Here is a 17302-nt window from a genome sequence, read left to right as displayed (position 1 = left end):
CAATTGCCAAACTGAAGCAACTGCCAATATCAACAAGACATGTTGCACCATTAAGTAGTCCAGATGACAACCAGACTATGAGCCAGAGTCAGCTACAAATTACCGTCCTGCACAGCAGAGTGCAAGAGACCACCCACAGGATTTAGCCCTCCATTCCCCTCCATGGGAGGAGAGGGCGCGTTCTGTTTGGCTTCTGAAATTGCCGCAATGGTCATCCCCATAAAAGGAGTAGAAATAAAAGATATAAGAGAAAAACAAAAAGATTAGGACTCCAACAGACCCCCTTTTAAGTCACAGCTTCTTTGACTTTTGCAACAGAGAAATGGAATTCAGAGGTGGAGGTGGAGTGCAAGTGAATAATCTCATGATAAGATGCAGTCTACAGTAAGATAAATAAACTTATTGTTTTCCTTACCCCTAGCAGGCTGGTCAAAAATATTACAGGGCAGTATTTTCTAAGAAATAGTCAATTCACTTAGTATAAAAAGGAAAAATGCCTAAATTGTGTCCAACTGTAATCCATTATCATATAGAGCAATTGATCCATTAAGTATAAGCAAACAAGCAGAAGACAGTTCTTCTTTAAATCAGTACATGCCATGGATCTGATTAATATTGTGTATCAAAGTGTCATTCATGCTAAGTACGCCATTCTTTTACCTAATTGGTTCAAATATCATATTCCTAAAACAGCAACAAATCTCACTTGAAATTAATTAGGAATGAGCCAATGAACAAAACAATTTATCAACAATTACTTTTATTAAAAATGGCAGTTATTTCCTGCTTGTTTGTTCCAACATTCAATATCTAGCCCTTTCTCAAGGGAAGAAGTCAGAGATTTACAGTCAGTTGCCAATTTTGGTACAAATTTTCATTTTCAACAGCAATTACCTTTAACTGACTTCAGGATGTACCTATTTAAAGTAGTTGGTTCACCCCCTCGTAATTAGATAATAGGATGCCATGGCTTACTTTGTGAAAAATTCCTTTTCTTATAAAATAACATATCTTCTCAACTTACTGTGAGCAATGAAATAAGTGATTTTATTTAAAGTAAATACAGAATTAATTAAATGTTTGATTAGTTTTGCTTTCAACCAAAAATATCAATATCACAAAAACAAATATGAAGAGTTTAATAAATTTAAGCTCTATTACCAAGGTTCCAAGGCAACTCAATTTGAGTTAAGCATTTAGAATTAGTTAGCATCAAAATATATTTTCAGTCTTGACAGTACTGGTCAATGTGCATGTTTATCGACAATGTTAAACTGTCCAGCTCGTATTCTGATATTTTTTGTGATCCCTGCTCAAGGCAAAGAGCAAAATCAAATTCAGTACTTAAATAAAATTGTTATATGACAAAAGGTAGAGAAATGTAATCAGATTACAATCAATGCTGAGTGAATACTATGTTAGGAGCAAATTCTGAAATTTGATTAAGGAGGTAGTTTAAGAGATGAACTTCTTGGGACAAGAAATGGAGTTATTAGACAGAGAAAACCGATGACTGAACTGTCAATGGTGGGGCTGGTGGAATTTTGGTAATGGATAGCAAAACGGATTGAAGATCAGGCAAAACAATACATGTGAAGATGATTCGAAGGGTTGAAGAAAAGTTTTAAAATAGGCTGATCTGAAACAATGAAGGGCATTCATTTCGAGAGTAGCTATAATACAAGAGCAAGGATGCACTACTGAGGGTGTACAAGTCTCTGGTCAGACTGCTTCTGGAGTATTGAGAACACTTTTGGACCACATATCTAAGAATGGATGTGATGGCCTTGGAGTGGGTCCAGCTGAGGTTCACTAGAATGAGCCTGGGAATGAAGTGTTCGTCATGTGAAAAAGTAAATGAGGATTCTGGATCTGAACTCAGTGGGGTTTAGAAGGATGATGGAGGATCTGATTGAAACTTAAATAATAGGGAGACCTGGACACAGTGGATATAGGGAAGATATTTGCAATGATAGGAGAGATTAGGGCCTGAGTGCACAGCAGAGTGAAGACATGACTCTTACAACTGAAATGAGGAAGAATTTCTTCAGCCAGAAGGTGGTGAATCTGTTGAACTCATTGCTGCAGAAGGCTGTGGAGGCCAAATCAGAGTGTTTTAAAGACAGAAACAGATAGTTTCTGGATTAGTAAGGGTTCAATGATTACAGGGAGGAGGCAGGAGAATGGTGTTGAGAAATGTCTTCACCATGATCGAATGGTAGAGGAGACTCATTGGGCCGAATGGCCGATTCTGCACCAATATCTTATGACCTTATGATTTATGCATGAGGATCAGAAATTTAATTTGGGGGTGTCAGGTAACTGGGAACAAATGTTGCTAAACAAAGGGGTAAAGCAGGTGTGCATGAGGCATAGGATGGGAAAGGGTTTCATCAAAGAGGTTAATATGAGCTGTGATTTGTGGACAGTGGAGTAAAGCTAGAAAAATATCAATTTGGAGATTAAATGTACAATGGCATTACATAGCTAGGTTTAGACCATAGAGTGCCTTTGCTGACCATGAGGAAATGTTGCTTGAGTTAACTTGCTAGGATCATTTAATAAAACTCAACACAACTTGATTCTAATTGCCTGTGGGAGCCTGAGCTACCTGCTCACCTTGCAGGTTTTTTTCAAAAAAAGAGAGTGCAATGTCATCCCATTGCTATCCTGATCAGACCATTGCTTGTTATGCATCATGCAAACTTGAAAGTGGAAAAAAGGTAGCCCCTTTCAGATCTGCAATGTGCCCATTCTGCTGAAGCTACCCTGGAAATGTGAAGTATCTGAAAAGTTTGAACAGGTCAACCAAACCTTTTCTCACAGCTATTATGCAGCAATGACATGAGTGGTATTTTCCACTTATGGGATACTCCCACCAGTCCAAAACAATGCTGTATCTAAGATAAAATTAAGCAATGTCAAGTCCAAAATTCAATCCAGTTTGATATCAGGTAAGCTGTCCATAGGTGCCAATGATTGGTTGTTTAAATGGCCTTCAGTGTGTTAGTAATAGGCAGAATACAGGGCATGCCCTCCACTCCACATCCTGAAGTCAATGGCCAGATCCTTCATTTTGCTGACATTGATGGGGAGATTGTTGTCTTTACACCATGCCACTAAGCACTAATCTCTTTTCTGTCTCCTGCCTAGTCTTGTTTGAGATCTGACTTACAAGGGTTGTTCCATCAGCAATCCTGTAAATGGAGCTGGGTCACAATTCGGCCATACAATCATGCATGTGTAAGGAGTATAGTAGGGAGCTGAGTACGCTGGTGTTGAGGATTATGATGGAGGATATGTTGTTGTCCATTCTCACTGATTCAGTCGACAGATCAGGAATTTGAGGATCCAGTTACAGAGGGGGGAACTGAGATCTAGGTCTCAGAGCTTAGAGATAGGTTTGTTTGGAATTATGGTGTTGAAGACAGAGGTGTAAGTAGAACCCTCTCATAGGTACCTTTGTTATCCAGATGTTGTGGGGATGAGTGCAGGGCCAGGGAGTTGGCGTCTGCCATGGACCTGTTGTGCCAATAGACAAATTTTCTGACTGACAACATTTGCTGAATAAACCTGAGGGCACTTGTAGCTACGGCCAACTTAAGGTAATCATCTGAGCTCATAGCATGACTCACTTATGCTCGCTAGAAGCAACTTGTATTCATAAGCAGAGATCTGTTCTCCTCAAAGAAAACAGATAGAGTGAAACAATATAGCAACAGACCCTTCGGCCCTCCTATGTCTATGCCAAACTGTCTAAGGTTCGCAATTTCTTTTCTTATGCTACCTGGGGAAGCGTGGCGAGTCTATAATTCCTTGTTGTTTTCTCTGCGGAAACACTTCGACAAACCAGAGGCACTCTGCCAACTAATTAATTATCTCACAGTGAAGACACCCATGGTAGCAGTGACCAAGTTATGATTTATATTTGTGTTCAGTTTGAATGCAGTCTGAGACATCTATGAAAAAAATTAAATATGAACTATTATGAAGGCACAAAAGTAAACATGGCAAAGTGATACAGAAAATTTAGTTCAAGAATTGTTCAATAGAGATGTAGTGGCAGACACTTAGCGGATTTCAGAATACACAGAATTGATATATTCAAGAGAATATGAACATTTACATTGTACATACCTACCATTTGTGATTAACTAGAAGATCTAACAAAGAAAAAGCATAATTGTTTAAACACAGGCAGAACAGAAATTTAGACACAAATAAAACTAAAAAAATTGATAAGGAGGGAAAATTAGAGTATGACGGAAAGCTGAGCAAAAATTTAAGAACAAATAGTAAGAGTTTCTCTATGTGTTGAAAGGAATGGAGTTAACAAAGTTAGCATTGATCCAAGAGAAAGTGAGTCAGAAGAATAACTAATAGAAAATAAAAAGATAGCACATGAGTTGGACAGGTAGTTTGCATTGTCTTCACTATTGCCAACTGTTGGAGCTATGGCCAGGCAAGTGCCCAGATCCTGATGGACTTCTTCCTAGGGTCAAAAGAAAAGTAGCCAATGAGATAGTTGATGCATTAGTTTTAATTTTTCAAAATTCTTCTATTCAGCGAAGGCCTCATTGGACTGTAAGAGAGCAAATGGAACAGGTAATTTGTATATTCTGATGTCTGAGATCCTTGTTTCCAAGATAAATAAGTGATGGAAATGAAAAACATCACCATATAGGAAATTTATCATACAGGTGCAAATCAAATTTTAAAAAAAAAGTTCTTTCACATTCAGCTGGTTTCAGTGTGTTGATAAAAATAAACTGTGAATTACAGTTCAAATTATTTCATTTATTCTCCATTGATTTCACAAAGGGGGGCTAACCTGTATAGTCAGCTGATTATTGTGGCCATTTCAATTTAGTATTTTTTCCTTTTTAAAATCATTTTAGTTCACAAAGACCCCGTACCAAAATCAGACGATGGAATTTGAGAATCAATAACCCATATTTTATTGCTATTGTGACAATTATATGGAATTTACTTAAAAATGTCTATAACTTAACTATTTTAGAGGAAGATTGAAATAATATTTTGACATTATTTGTTTGCATGCTGTCTTGACATGCTTTATTCCAGCATTAAGATCAAAGTGTAGACATGCTTTGCCCAACCATCGAAAGGGAACTACTTGTGCTCTTTTGTGGAAACTGCCTCATGGAATTAGTGATATGAAATGCCTTTTATGAAGGACATATTTCATCAGAGATCTATTTTCAAGCAATAAAACTCTAATCATTATTGATGGAACTCTAGTCTCTCCATCACTAGTAGTAGGCAATGCAGGAAATTACATCGAAATCTTAAAGTTAAATTCCAAACATACTAATCTCCAGAGTTTATTTGCAGTGTTTCTTTAAACTTTAAAAGTTCTGTTTGATGTAACATGAATTGCAGTATTCAAAAAGTGACAAACAACAAAAGGTCTACAAGCAGACCAACTCTCTCAAATTGTTTGATAACACTTCGCCATTCAGTTCACTGAGAAAGATGGCTTTTTGCAGGAGACTGGAGATATCAGCAACAACCTGCCACAAAAGCAAAACTTCCTGATGCATTATGACAGAGACATCAGGCATGTGTCCTTAGAGGTGGATCATTTGCCAATGACAGAGTGTAGATTGATGGACAATAATTGACCAGGTTGGATTTTTCTTGTTTTTATGGACAAGACATTATCTGGCAAACTTCCACATTGTTGGGGTAGTTGCTAGTATTGTAGTTGCATGGAAAAAGCTTGGCTAGGGGTTTAGCAAGTGCTGCAGCCCATGTCTGCAGTACTATTGCTGGAAGGTTGTCAGAACACATAACCAGTATCCAGCACCTTTGGCTATTTCTTGACATCATGTGCAGTGAATGAATTAGCTGAACTCTGCCATCTGTGATGCCAGGGACCTCTGGAGGAAACTGATTGATTTTCCAGACTATATTTTCAGCTGCAGATGGCTGAAAATGTTATAGGCTGATCTCTTGTACTGATATACTGTGCTATCTCATCATTAAGCATGGAAATATATGTGGAGCCTCCACCTCCTGCTAGTTGATATATGGATACAGAATTGGTTTAGTGATAGAAAACAGACAGTAGTAGTCAGTGGGTTTTTTTTTGGGTTGGTGGAAGATTCGTATTGGCACTTCCCTGGGGTCAATTTTGGGACCTTTGCTTTTCCCGATATACATTAATGATCTGGATTTTGGTGTGCATGGGACAGTTTTCAAGTTTTCAGATGACACTGAACTTGACAAAAATCATAAACTGTAAAGAGAACAGTGTTGAATGTCAAAAGGACATTGACAATTTGGTGGAGTAGGTGGACAGTTGGTGGATGAGGTTCAATGCAGACATGCATGAGGTGAAGTACTTTGGTCAGAAGAAAACTAAAAGACAATATAAAATAGGAGGTACAGTCCTGACGTGAGTACTGAAGCAGAGAGACTTGGGTATACGTGTGCGCAGATCATTGAAGGAGGCAGATGTAGAAAGCAGTAAATAAAATATACAGTGTTGTTGGCTTTATTAACAGGGCCATAGAGTAAGAGAGTGAGGAGATGCTGTGAAACTTGTACAAAGCACCTCAACTGGACTAGTGTGGACAGTTATGTATGCCACATTAGAGGAATGATGTAAATGTATTAGAGTGAGAGTAGAACTGATTGATTAAATTAGTTTCAGATTTGAGAAACATCAATGATAAATTGAAGAAGGTTGCACTTTTCTGCCTTGATAGAGTGTGACTGAGAGGGGATCTTATAGTGGTCTTCAAAATCATGAGCAGGCTGGACAGAGTAGAGAGAGTGACGTGGTTACTGCTTCTAAAAGAAACTAGTTATGAGAAGGGATAGATTTAAAATGATGTGCCAATGAAGTAAGAGTGATGAGGAAAAACATTTTCACAAAGTGAGTAGTTAGGGTGTGGAATGGACTACCTGGAAATGTGGAGGAGGCAGGTTCAATTGAGGCATTCAAGAGGGCATTGGATATTTTTATTGGAAGAAATAGAATCATAGAGCCATAGAGATGTACAGCATGGAAACAGATTCTTCAGTCCAACTCGTCCATACCGACCAGATATCCTAATCTAATCTCGTCCCATTTGCCAGCACTTGGCCCATATCCCTCCAAACCCTTCCTATTCATATACCCATCCAGATGCCTTTTAACTGTTGTAATTGTACCAGCCTCCACCACTTCCTCTGGCAGCTCATCCCATACATGCACCACTCTCTGCATGAAAAAGTTGCCCCTTAGGTCCCTTTTAAATCTTTCCCCTCTCACCCTCAACCTATGCCCTCTAGTTCTGGACTCCCCAACCCCAGGGAAAAGACCTTGTCTATTTACTCTATCCATGCCCCTCATGATTTTATAAACTTCTTTGGTCACCCCTCAGCTTCCGACACTCCAGGAAAAACAGCCCCAGCCTGTTCAGCCTCTCCCCATAACTCAAATCCTCCAAACCTGGCAAGATCCTTGTAAATCTTTGTGAAACTTGAAAGGGTTCAGAAACGTCCTTCCTATAGGAAGGAGATCAAAATTTCATGCAATATTCCAACAGTGGTCTATGTCCTGTACAGCTGCAACATGACCTCCCAACGCTTATACTCAATGCTCTGTCCAATAAAGGAAGCATAAAGGAACTATGAACCTGCACTCCAAGGTTTCTCTGCTCAGCAACATTTCCCAAAACCTCACCATTAAGTGTATAAGTCCTGCTGTAATTTGCTTTTCCAAACTGCAGCACTTCGCATTTATCTAAATTAAACTCCATCTGCCACTCCTCAGCCCATTGATTCAAACAGTTCAAGATCCCATTGTAATGTGAGGTAACACTTTTCACTGTCCACTACATCTTCAATTTTGGTGTCATCTGTAAAGTTACTAACTATAACTCTAATGCTCACATCCAAATCATTTATATATGGTGTGCAAAGATAAGGGTAAAAGGCAGGAGATCGCCTTTAGATTATATTGCTGGATTAGATAACAGAGCAGCACATGCATGACAGGCCTCCTTCCTCCCCTACCTCCTCTTAAATGTAAGGAACTTGGATTGTGAGAGATTCAGAATATTTCTGCAAGTAACATTTCATCTGAGAACACCTAAAGTAATGTTCAGTAAGAGCTAAGATGTCAAGCATGCAACATGCACAAACACTTTCTCTTGCTTCAGCAATGGGCTTGTTTCCCTTTCGATCCTGATTAATTTCAGATTTGCAATGGTTCTTCAGTTCCCGACTGGATTGAACACTGTCTTGAAGCAGAGGGCAGTTACTAATATCTGTTCGCTGATGTTCAGTTTTTACATTAACTACTCAGCAAGACAAGACTGCCACATGGTCTGGAGTGTACAGGTGCCAGCAGGATGTCAAAGAGTGGGAGGCAAGGCACGTGAAGAAGGCATTAATATTAGAAATGATAAACAGACCACAACAGGAAGAGGTAGACAGTACAAATATTTTAGTAAATCAACAGATAAATGCTAGAGGTTATAAAAGTAATTAAAAAGAACTTTAGTTGAATGGTACATGTCACTGCAGAAGGACAGGAAACCAGGAAAAGGCAAATGGCTGGACTTATTAATTAATGACGATGTTAGCACAATCGAGAGAGATGACCTAATTACAAAAGTCAAGATGAAGAAGCAGTTTGTGAAGATGTGAAGATTAAGACAAGAGCCCCTCATGGAAGGGGTGTACAGGCTCCTAAAAGTAATCAAAATGCATTCAATGTGGTGCCACACAATAGACTTGTGAAGAAAGTTAGAAAGAAATGGAGTTAACATTTTGAATCCAGTACAACTCGTCATCAACTTAGTATTTCTCTCAACAGATACTGCAGAATTTCTCTCACACTTTGTTTGTTATTTCAGATCTCCTGCATCTGAATTACTTTGCTGTTAACTTTGCTTTTCCTAAACTAACATGCAATGGGCCTGGTGTGAAGAGGTTGGTCAGGTTAGGCTTGTATCCTTGTATGGAGCTTAAAAATGTAAGAAAGGACTTAATTGAGACAGCGAGGACCCAGAGAGGTCTTAACATGGTGCCTGTGGAAATTCTCTAGTTGGAGAATCTAGCACTAGGCATCACAGTTTAAGGAATTGCCCGAATAAGACAGCAATGAGGAGATTTTTTTCTCAGAGAGCTGAGAGTCTGGAAGCCTCTTCTTCAAAAGGCACCAGAAGCAGAGACTTTCAACGTTTTTAAAGTAGAGGTGTGGTGCTGGAAAGGCACAGGAGGTCAGGCAGCACCCGAGGAGCAGGAAAATCAACATGTTAGACAAAATTCTTGTTGTAGACAAAAGGGTGAAAGATTATTGGACGTAGGCAGGAATGTGGAATAATGAGATCAACCCTTGCTGAAGAGCAGAGCAATTTTGAAGGGGCCGAGTGGCCTAGGTTTGCGTCTAATGTGTATGCATCATATACCATCGGTATGGGTCATATATCATTGGTATTGTGCAGCTAAATAGCTGTGTTTTTAAAAACTCATTGATAGAATGAGAGCAACACTGACTGTGCCAACACTACTTGCTTATTCCTAGATGCGTTCGAGAAGGAAAAGTTACTTGACTGCTTTGTTGCTGATACTTTCCATGCTTGGAAGTGGACCGACAGTGTGACAATTATCCTTGTTAGATTTAGACCGTGTTTTGTGAATAGAAGATTTCCAATTTTCAACATTGTTGTGTAAATATGTCACAACCGTAATGAAATAAGTTACATAGAGGAGCAAATAGCTCTGGCATATGTCATCATCACTCCAGCCAGTAAATCATCAAAGCCCTCAGTATCAGTGAATTCTGCTCCTGGCTAATATAAAATGAAGCAAACTAATTGGAGGCCAGTATCTAAGATTGTAGACCTTGGGATGAGGCCAAGTAGTCGAACCTGATTGACACTTCTTAGACAAGTCTCTCACAAGCAGTTTAGTTCAGTCTCTTGTTACTCATACAGTATGGTTTGTCAAGGTGGAGGTGTTAGTGGTGTTTTCCTCCTGATAGTTGCTGAATTATTAATGAGTAGTCTCAGCTGGATATAACAGGGTGAAAGAGCTTTGGTCTAATTGATTGGTTGTAGAACCGTGAAGATTTTCCTTAAGCCTGGAGTGTTTAGTGCTTAATGTGCATATAGCCCCGTTAGTTACTTAGTTGATACTTCATTCAAAGGTATTCCTAACGTTGTTCCTCACATACCAATCTGTATAATCCACTTGAAACTGGAATTGGTTCCCTGGGCTTAAATGTGTTCAAGAATTGATAAATGTGCCAGAGAATGAGATGACAGTTTGGACTACTGTTTAATTTCACCATTGACAACATACGGTAACTTATCTATGCCTGGTTTTGGAATGATAAACCTGTCCTTAAGACAGAGATAGATAGGTTCTTGATTAGTAAGGGGATGAAGGGTTACAGGCAGAAGGCAGGGGAGGAGGTCAAGAAACATGATCAAATTGGGGAGCTGATTTGATGAGCCAAATGGCCGAATTTTGCTCCTATACTTATGGTCTTAGTCTAACTCAGTGATCATTTTCAAGGACAGTGATGTAAGTATTAAGCTATTTAAGTATTTCAGTATTCTTCCTGTCCTCATTGAGAGTTGTCATCAGGAAGCACACAGGTGAAATTGAGGTGTTGGAGGTAGATCACAAATTTCCCAAACTCCATCTACCTATTTCTTCAAGTGCCATCTACCCAAAATATGGCACAGAATGTAAATCACAGATAGACCCACCAACAATTTCAGAACTGTTGAACCGAGGTGGAAGCAAGTCAGCCTTGATCAGGAGTAACTGCTAATGAAGTTAAATTACCCATATTGTACATTATGGTAGCTGGCAAACTTAAGTTGAATTAATTAAATAAAGCACAAAATAGAAACCTAGTTTAAATAATGATGACTTGAACAACCTGACAGTGGTAAAATCTATCTTGTTCACTCATGTTCTCCAGGGAGTCAAACGTGACTTCCTTTCCCTTCCAGACCTACATGTACCTCCAGATGTATCTCAACACACTTGGTTCTTCTTCTCCTTTTAACTGGCCTGGCTAGCCCAAACTTATATACCAAGAAGGCAGCTCATTTTTCAATGGCGATGAGAGATGGGCAGTAAATGCTGTCTATCTCAGCCACATCCAAATCTTCTGAAGGAAGAGCAAACATCTCACAATAAAGCTGGATGTTTCTGTATCATTCCATTTTCTGTCTTTCCAGTGAACCTAGTAAATAAGGTTTCCTTTGCATTTCCTTTAAATTTCCACACCCACAATCTGAGTCGCTGTTGTTTCCAATAGCTGCAAAACCAAAAATGTACATAACCCAAGACACAGGTCTGTGGAAAAAATGTGCTTTATGCTAAAGAGAAACCTCTTAAATTGGAAATTATTGGCCAACCAACAACCATTTAGAAGCGACTTAAACACTGCACAATTAAAAGAAATCATGTTATGTGAAGGTTTATGTCATCTGTCAGAGGTGGTGATGAAGCCTGATACAATTACAACATTTAAAAGGCATATGTATGGATATATGAATAAGGAAGTGTTCAGAGACACACGGGCCAAGTGCTGGCAAGTGGGACTAGATTAATTTAGGATATCTGGTCGGCACGGATGAGTTGGACTGAAGGGTCTGTTTCCATGACGTACATCCCTATAACTCTATGGTCTGCTGTACACCGTAGCATAATTTTGGGTCACACAATCAATGCCTTCTATGGCTTAAGTCTTCAAACTAAATAAGACTATTTACTACATATATTTGCATCAAATAAAATCAAACAAAACTGATGTATTTAGGAATCAATTAAAGTGGACAAGAATACCCCCATTAAACAATATCAAGTGGACACATACTCCAAGCTTCACTCTGGCACTGCTGAAAAGAGTCTGTGTTCAGTTACATTGCTTACATCTAACTGATCATCTGTTTTTCATATTGTTTCCATTACTCAGCAGTATCTATAAATATGGTGGAAAATTATTCACCAATAAGAACATTTTCTTCTTTAGCTAAATAGTAGAAAAAAAATCATTTACAACATTTTATGATGGTGCTGATGAGTATTAAAGGAGTACAGCCATCTGGAACATTTAGTTTGCAGGCCAACAAATCTTCCATATAAACGCTCCTCATTTGTAAGCCAACAGAGAAACAGAAGGGACTTAAAATATTTTTTTTTGAATCTGTAGTTTAATTACTTTATCTACTTGTTTTGAGATCTTGTGACATTAAAACTCCTAAAATCCATCTACTCCACAATTTCATCCTCATTCAAATATAATTACTGATCACAATTCTTTCCAATAAAAATATACTACTTCACATTTAATAATACCAAAATCCATTTATCACTTTGTTGTAGTCTCCTTTAGCGAAGCTTCCTCCTTCATATTATAGTCACGGAGTCACCCAGCACGAAAACAAACCCTCCAGTCCATCCACTGCATTCCAATCATGGGCCTAAACTATACTAGTCCCACCTGCCTGCGCTTGGTCCATATCCCATGTGGGCACTAGTTGCTATGCTGAGGCAGAAGTGAGTGCTGGAGATTAGAGTCAACATTAGAGTGGTGCTGGAAAAGTACAGCAGGTCAGGCAGCATCTGAGGAGCAGGATTCCTGATGAAGGGCTTTTGCCTGAAACAGCAATTTTCCTGCTCCTTGGATGCTGCCTGACCTGCTGTGCTTTTGCAGCACCAGTCTAATGTTGACTGGTTGCTATGCCGCTTTACACTTAAGCAAATGACATATACAATTAATAGATCTTGCCACAGATGCTGCCAAACCGGAGTCCCTCCAGCATTCCCTGCATTTGTTTCAGATTTCCAGCATCTACAGTTGGCCATTTTCAACCACTTTCTAAAACCATCCTTTACTTCTCCCTCGCCGTTTCTTTATTAAAGCCATTTTGAAATTTAATTTACTTTATTTTCCTCAGGTCTCCCCTCCTCCATATAACTTGTCAAGCCTTTGTGAAAGTTAGCGTCCATCACATCCTGTCAACTAGTCAAAGCATGAAAAAGTCAATATAAAACAAAATACCCAGCTTCATATATGCTGGAGTGAAGGATACATATTTGAATATATTTGATGAGTCCTATTACCCCCTCTCTGTTTTTCATTTTTTAAAAAACATTCCCCTTCAATTAACTTTCTAATCCTCCCCACCACTCATCCTCAACCTTCTGGGTACTATGCATCCTTCAGGACTGGCCAAAGTCATTATTCCTCATGTGTAAGCCAAGGCAGTATTTGCAGACTATGTGTCCAGAGGCCACATTGCAGCTGGGTCCACACCTGCCCTTGCCTTGCCACACTCTCCACAGAGGTAGGCACAAGTTTTAAATAGAGATCAGAACGAGGAATCCTGGCCTGTTTCCTTTCCCAATGACAGCAGGAATACTCAGCATAATTTTACTATTTTGCCAATGCCTTAGTTAAGATCCAAAACATTGGCAGACAAGAGAGTAGAATGGATTTTATAGTTTATGTGGTATATAATCTCCTAATTTTAATGAACTGAGATCATTAAGGAGTTAAAGTTTGCTGGTTGAGAAAATGCAAGTTTCTTAGGGCACTTCTTAGGGAAAAATCAATAAGGCGAAAGTGAGGACTGCAGATGCTGGAAATCAGAGTCAAGTTTAGAGTGATGCTGGAAAAGCAGAGCTGGTCAGACAGCATCTGAGGAGCAGGAAAATCAGCATTTCAGGCAAAGGCCCTTCATCAGCACCTCCTGATGAAGGGCTTTTGCCAGAAATGTTGATTTTCCTGCTCTTTGGATGCTGCCTGACCTGCTGTGCTTTTCCAGCACCACTCTAATCTTGACTACTTAGGTAACGTTTATCCCAAAAATAATTATGGAAGCCCATTTTGAAGAACTTTAATCACATTGATGAAAAAAGTGTGGCGGAGAGGGGCAGCAATTAAGTTGAAATATAATGGCAGTTTGATAACGAGATGAAGCAAAACAAATATTGCATATATTTAATTGGTTAAAAAACAGACACTTCAATAAAAAGTAGTAAAGGTAGTTCAGGATCTGCAAATTTTCCAGTTATTTCCCCCAAGTTTTACAGAACTTGCAGATGCAAATTACTATCCTAATGAAATATCATGGAAGTCAATTTTGTTCCTGTACTGAAACATAGTGAAATACATTGCAGCAAAACTACACATGTTGCCACTTGCGATGTCAACATAGTTTATCGCTATTGCAAAATACAAACCATAAATGCACAGAAAATGCCTGCAGTGTTGTTTTGACTAAATAATCTAATGTCATGATGGCTATATGCCTTGTATTTTCAACATAAGATGTAATGTTTTAGAAAGGAAAGTTTTCCATTTCTTATGAAGACACATACAAACAGCATTTGCAAAATGTTTACACTGCTTCATAAAAAAAACTCTTCACTCAAGAACACAGTATAAAGTTTATTATTAACTGCAGTATTTTAGATGTGCTTCTGCTCTGATCTATGGCTGTGTGACATGCTATAAATATTATATCCCATACTATAAAGGTTGTCAGTTGTATATGTCTTTTTGACAGCACTAAAATGAACCCCACATATTTGCCACTGAATAATTTCTCCCAGTTACGCCTATAGTTTAAATGATTAATAGCTGGTATATTGTGAATAAATGTGGCTGAAAATTCAGAAACATCAAACAATAAGGAACAGCAATGATTTTTTTAATGTATTTCTCCAGCAGATAACTGAAAGACATTTATCAGGTAACTGCACTTATCTCTTAGCAACGAGTATAACTAACCTGTATCTTTGATAGTCACTTTCATCGTTGTCCAAGCTAACAAGTTCATTGGGACAGGCTTCATTTCCGAGGAGGCTGAGGTACTTAAGCCAAGGCACCACTTCAGCTAAATGATCCAAAAGGCTGTCTAATTCGGTTATGTGTCAAAGGTCATCGTTAAGGATTCAATCACACTAATGAAAAAGCATTTATAGGGAAGCAGTAAAAAAATCATATACATCAGGAGCTGACAGTCAAATTTACTGCAGCACTCAAGACTTGTCAAAGTTATTGTTTAAGGGGCAATTCACGGCTCACACATGTCAGAATTTTGGCATATATTGAAAGAATGTGCCTCTTTTTAGTTCACTTTCTTTCAAAGGTTCACTGTGAAACATTTAAAACATTGACAAAATGATGGATGTTGTGTGGCTAAATGGTAAGCAATTGTTGAAACTGAAACTTTTCCAACAAGGAAACAAACAGTTACTTCACACGACATCCATCACAAACACATTCAGCCCATTGTAAAACGAGTCTACAGTGGCAACAATAACAGCCTTATTTCCCCACAAGAATATAAATGGTGGCCTGATACTTTTGCACAGTCAGAATTATGTCTCCAGTAAATGTTGAAAATCAATGTTGCTGAACTTTCATTGACTCTGCAGGGCCCTGATAATTTAAAAGCCTTTCTGAGGGGTATTTTAATGCCTTAATGAAGAACGCTCCAAAAAAAAGTATTGTTTTTGGCCTATCTGAAAGTTTAGTGCTGAATATTTCATAAAACTATTTAAGTTTGTTCCATTCAATCTTCATATTAGAATAGTTCAGTGAGTATATCACGAAGCACGTATCCCAATGTAATTAAAAGTATGCAATGAACACCATTTATATACAGCAGTGACAACTGCCTGCCCTTTCCCTATTTAGTATTCTCCATGGGCCTGATTTTATCTCATGCAATAATTATTCCAGCAGAGGGCTCCCTTCCATCCAAGACAAACTCTCCTGCGTTCCTTTAAGAAAGTCTTTTTCTTCCCATTAATGCCTACAAAATAATTCCAAATGTTGACAATTTGACTTTGCGAATTAACATGCCACTAATTAATTTCTGGCATGCCCATCAATGAAGAGAACACAATATCCACACAAATAGAATTTCAAGTCATTTCCTCTAAATTAAATGCTACATAATTTACTATGTAATCGTGCAAGGATATTTGGTTCTTGTTGATTGTGAGGGTATGAAGGTGTGGTAACCTAGGCAACTGCAGGTCATGTCTGAGAAGATTGTTATCCAGGATTAGCTCTTCCAGACAGATGAATTCTTCCAGTCCTTCCAATGACCTGCAACAAGAAGAGAACAGGAAAAATTATAAGCTACTAAATCAGGAAAGCCATTATCCACAGAAATAAATATTTCAACCTTTCCTTTCACAAGTGGGAAAGTTTTGGTTCTAGCCTGACAAGCAAGTGAATGACAAGAATTAGTGTCAGAGGGAGCCCTGGCACAGCCTCACATTTTTCACACGTTGGCAGGATGAAGGATGAGGGTCACTTAGTGAGTAGCCAGGATCTAAAACAAAAGGCTTCAGATATGCGGCCTACAGGATGAATTTGTCAATGTCTTGTGCCTTGAGGCACCCAGCCTCTCCTGACCCAAACCTTCACTCCCAAGATAAATAATACTGTCACAGTTCACCTTCATTCCCTGGACACAAATTTAAGTTGTCATCCATCATTCAGTCCAAATATCATTCTTGTACCGCTAATGAATCCAGTTTTATCATCACTCTGATATGTTACCACTGTGCAATCTGCACAGTGGAGGAAATAAAATGTGATATTTATTACATGAGGTCTCTGTCTAACCACCTATCTCCCCTCTCCTTCCCCCCCACCCCCCTCCCCCCTCCCCCCACCTCCCCAAACACACCTGGAAAGCCTGCTTAGGACACTCACAGGCTCACAGCAGCAAACAACCCACACTCTAGTGTATTTCACCATAAATATATATAGTGTTCCAATAATGCTAGGTCAATAGAATATTCTTACCACAAAAATCTGCAAATGGTTTGGCACTGGCAAATCGAGAAAAATGCATCTAAATGCTTCAGGGTACAAATGAAACCAAATGACAGAGCATGAAGTAGGACAAAGGGCCTGGGACGCTAGAGGGAGTTACCCATTGAAATGACCAGGCTCACTGAAGCTTGGTTTAGAATCAGAAGCAGGCAGAGAAAAATTCTGTACAAATCCCCTTAACACCTGTCTGGTTTTAATAATTTTGCCATATGATGTTATTAGTCACTCAGTTAAAAAGAGCTGCATCACACAAGGGCTTTCTTATTAATTGCTGTTTTTGTGTCATCAGGCCAATATGCACTTTGTGATGTAATCAACTAAATTCACAACAGTAAGCCAAGGAAGGTTTGGGGTGGGGAGAAGAGAAAAGGAACAGTGGGCATTGACAGTTTCCAAAACAAACCGCATTTTATTTAAATGTCTTCTCTCGCTCTTCCTTAATATTTTCACACTTAC

The 17302-nt window shown here is 38.8% G+C and overlaps 1 protein-coding gene across 2 annotated transcripts in view; it reads right to left on the bottom strand.

The window, feature by feature from the left end:
* The window catches only part of lrmda (leucine rich melanocyte differentiation associated), a 900271-nt gene that overhangs the window by 314161 nt on the left and 568808 nt on the right, over nucleotides 1–17302 (bottom strand). For both annotated transcript variants that reach the window (XM_060853979.1, XM_060853978.1), the window contains exons 3-4: nucleotides 15977–16108; nucleotides 14780–14914 (exon numbers count right to left, since the gene is read on the bottom strand). In XM_060853979.1, the coding sequence (XP_060709962.1) occupies nucleotides 14780–14914; nucleotides 15977–16108 (267 nt within the window). The remainder of the gene's footprint in view (nucleotides 1–14779; nucleotides 14915–15976; nucleotides 16109–17302) is intronic.

The sequence above is a fragment of the Hemiscyllium ocellatum genome, chromosome 43, assembly GCF_020745735.1.
Source record: "Hemiscyllium ocellatum isolate sHemOce1 chromosome 43, sHemOce1.pat.X.cur, whole genome shotgun sequence".
Taxonomy (NCBI): Eukaryota; Metazoa; Chordata; class Chondrichthyes; order Orectolobiformes; family Hemiscylliidae; genus Hemiscyllium; species Hemiscyllium ocellatum.
This window is presented reverse-complemented; position numbering and strand designations above follow the sequence as displayed.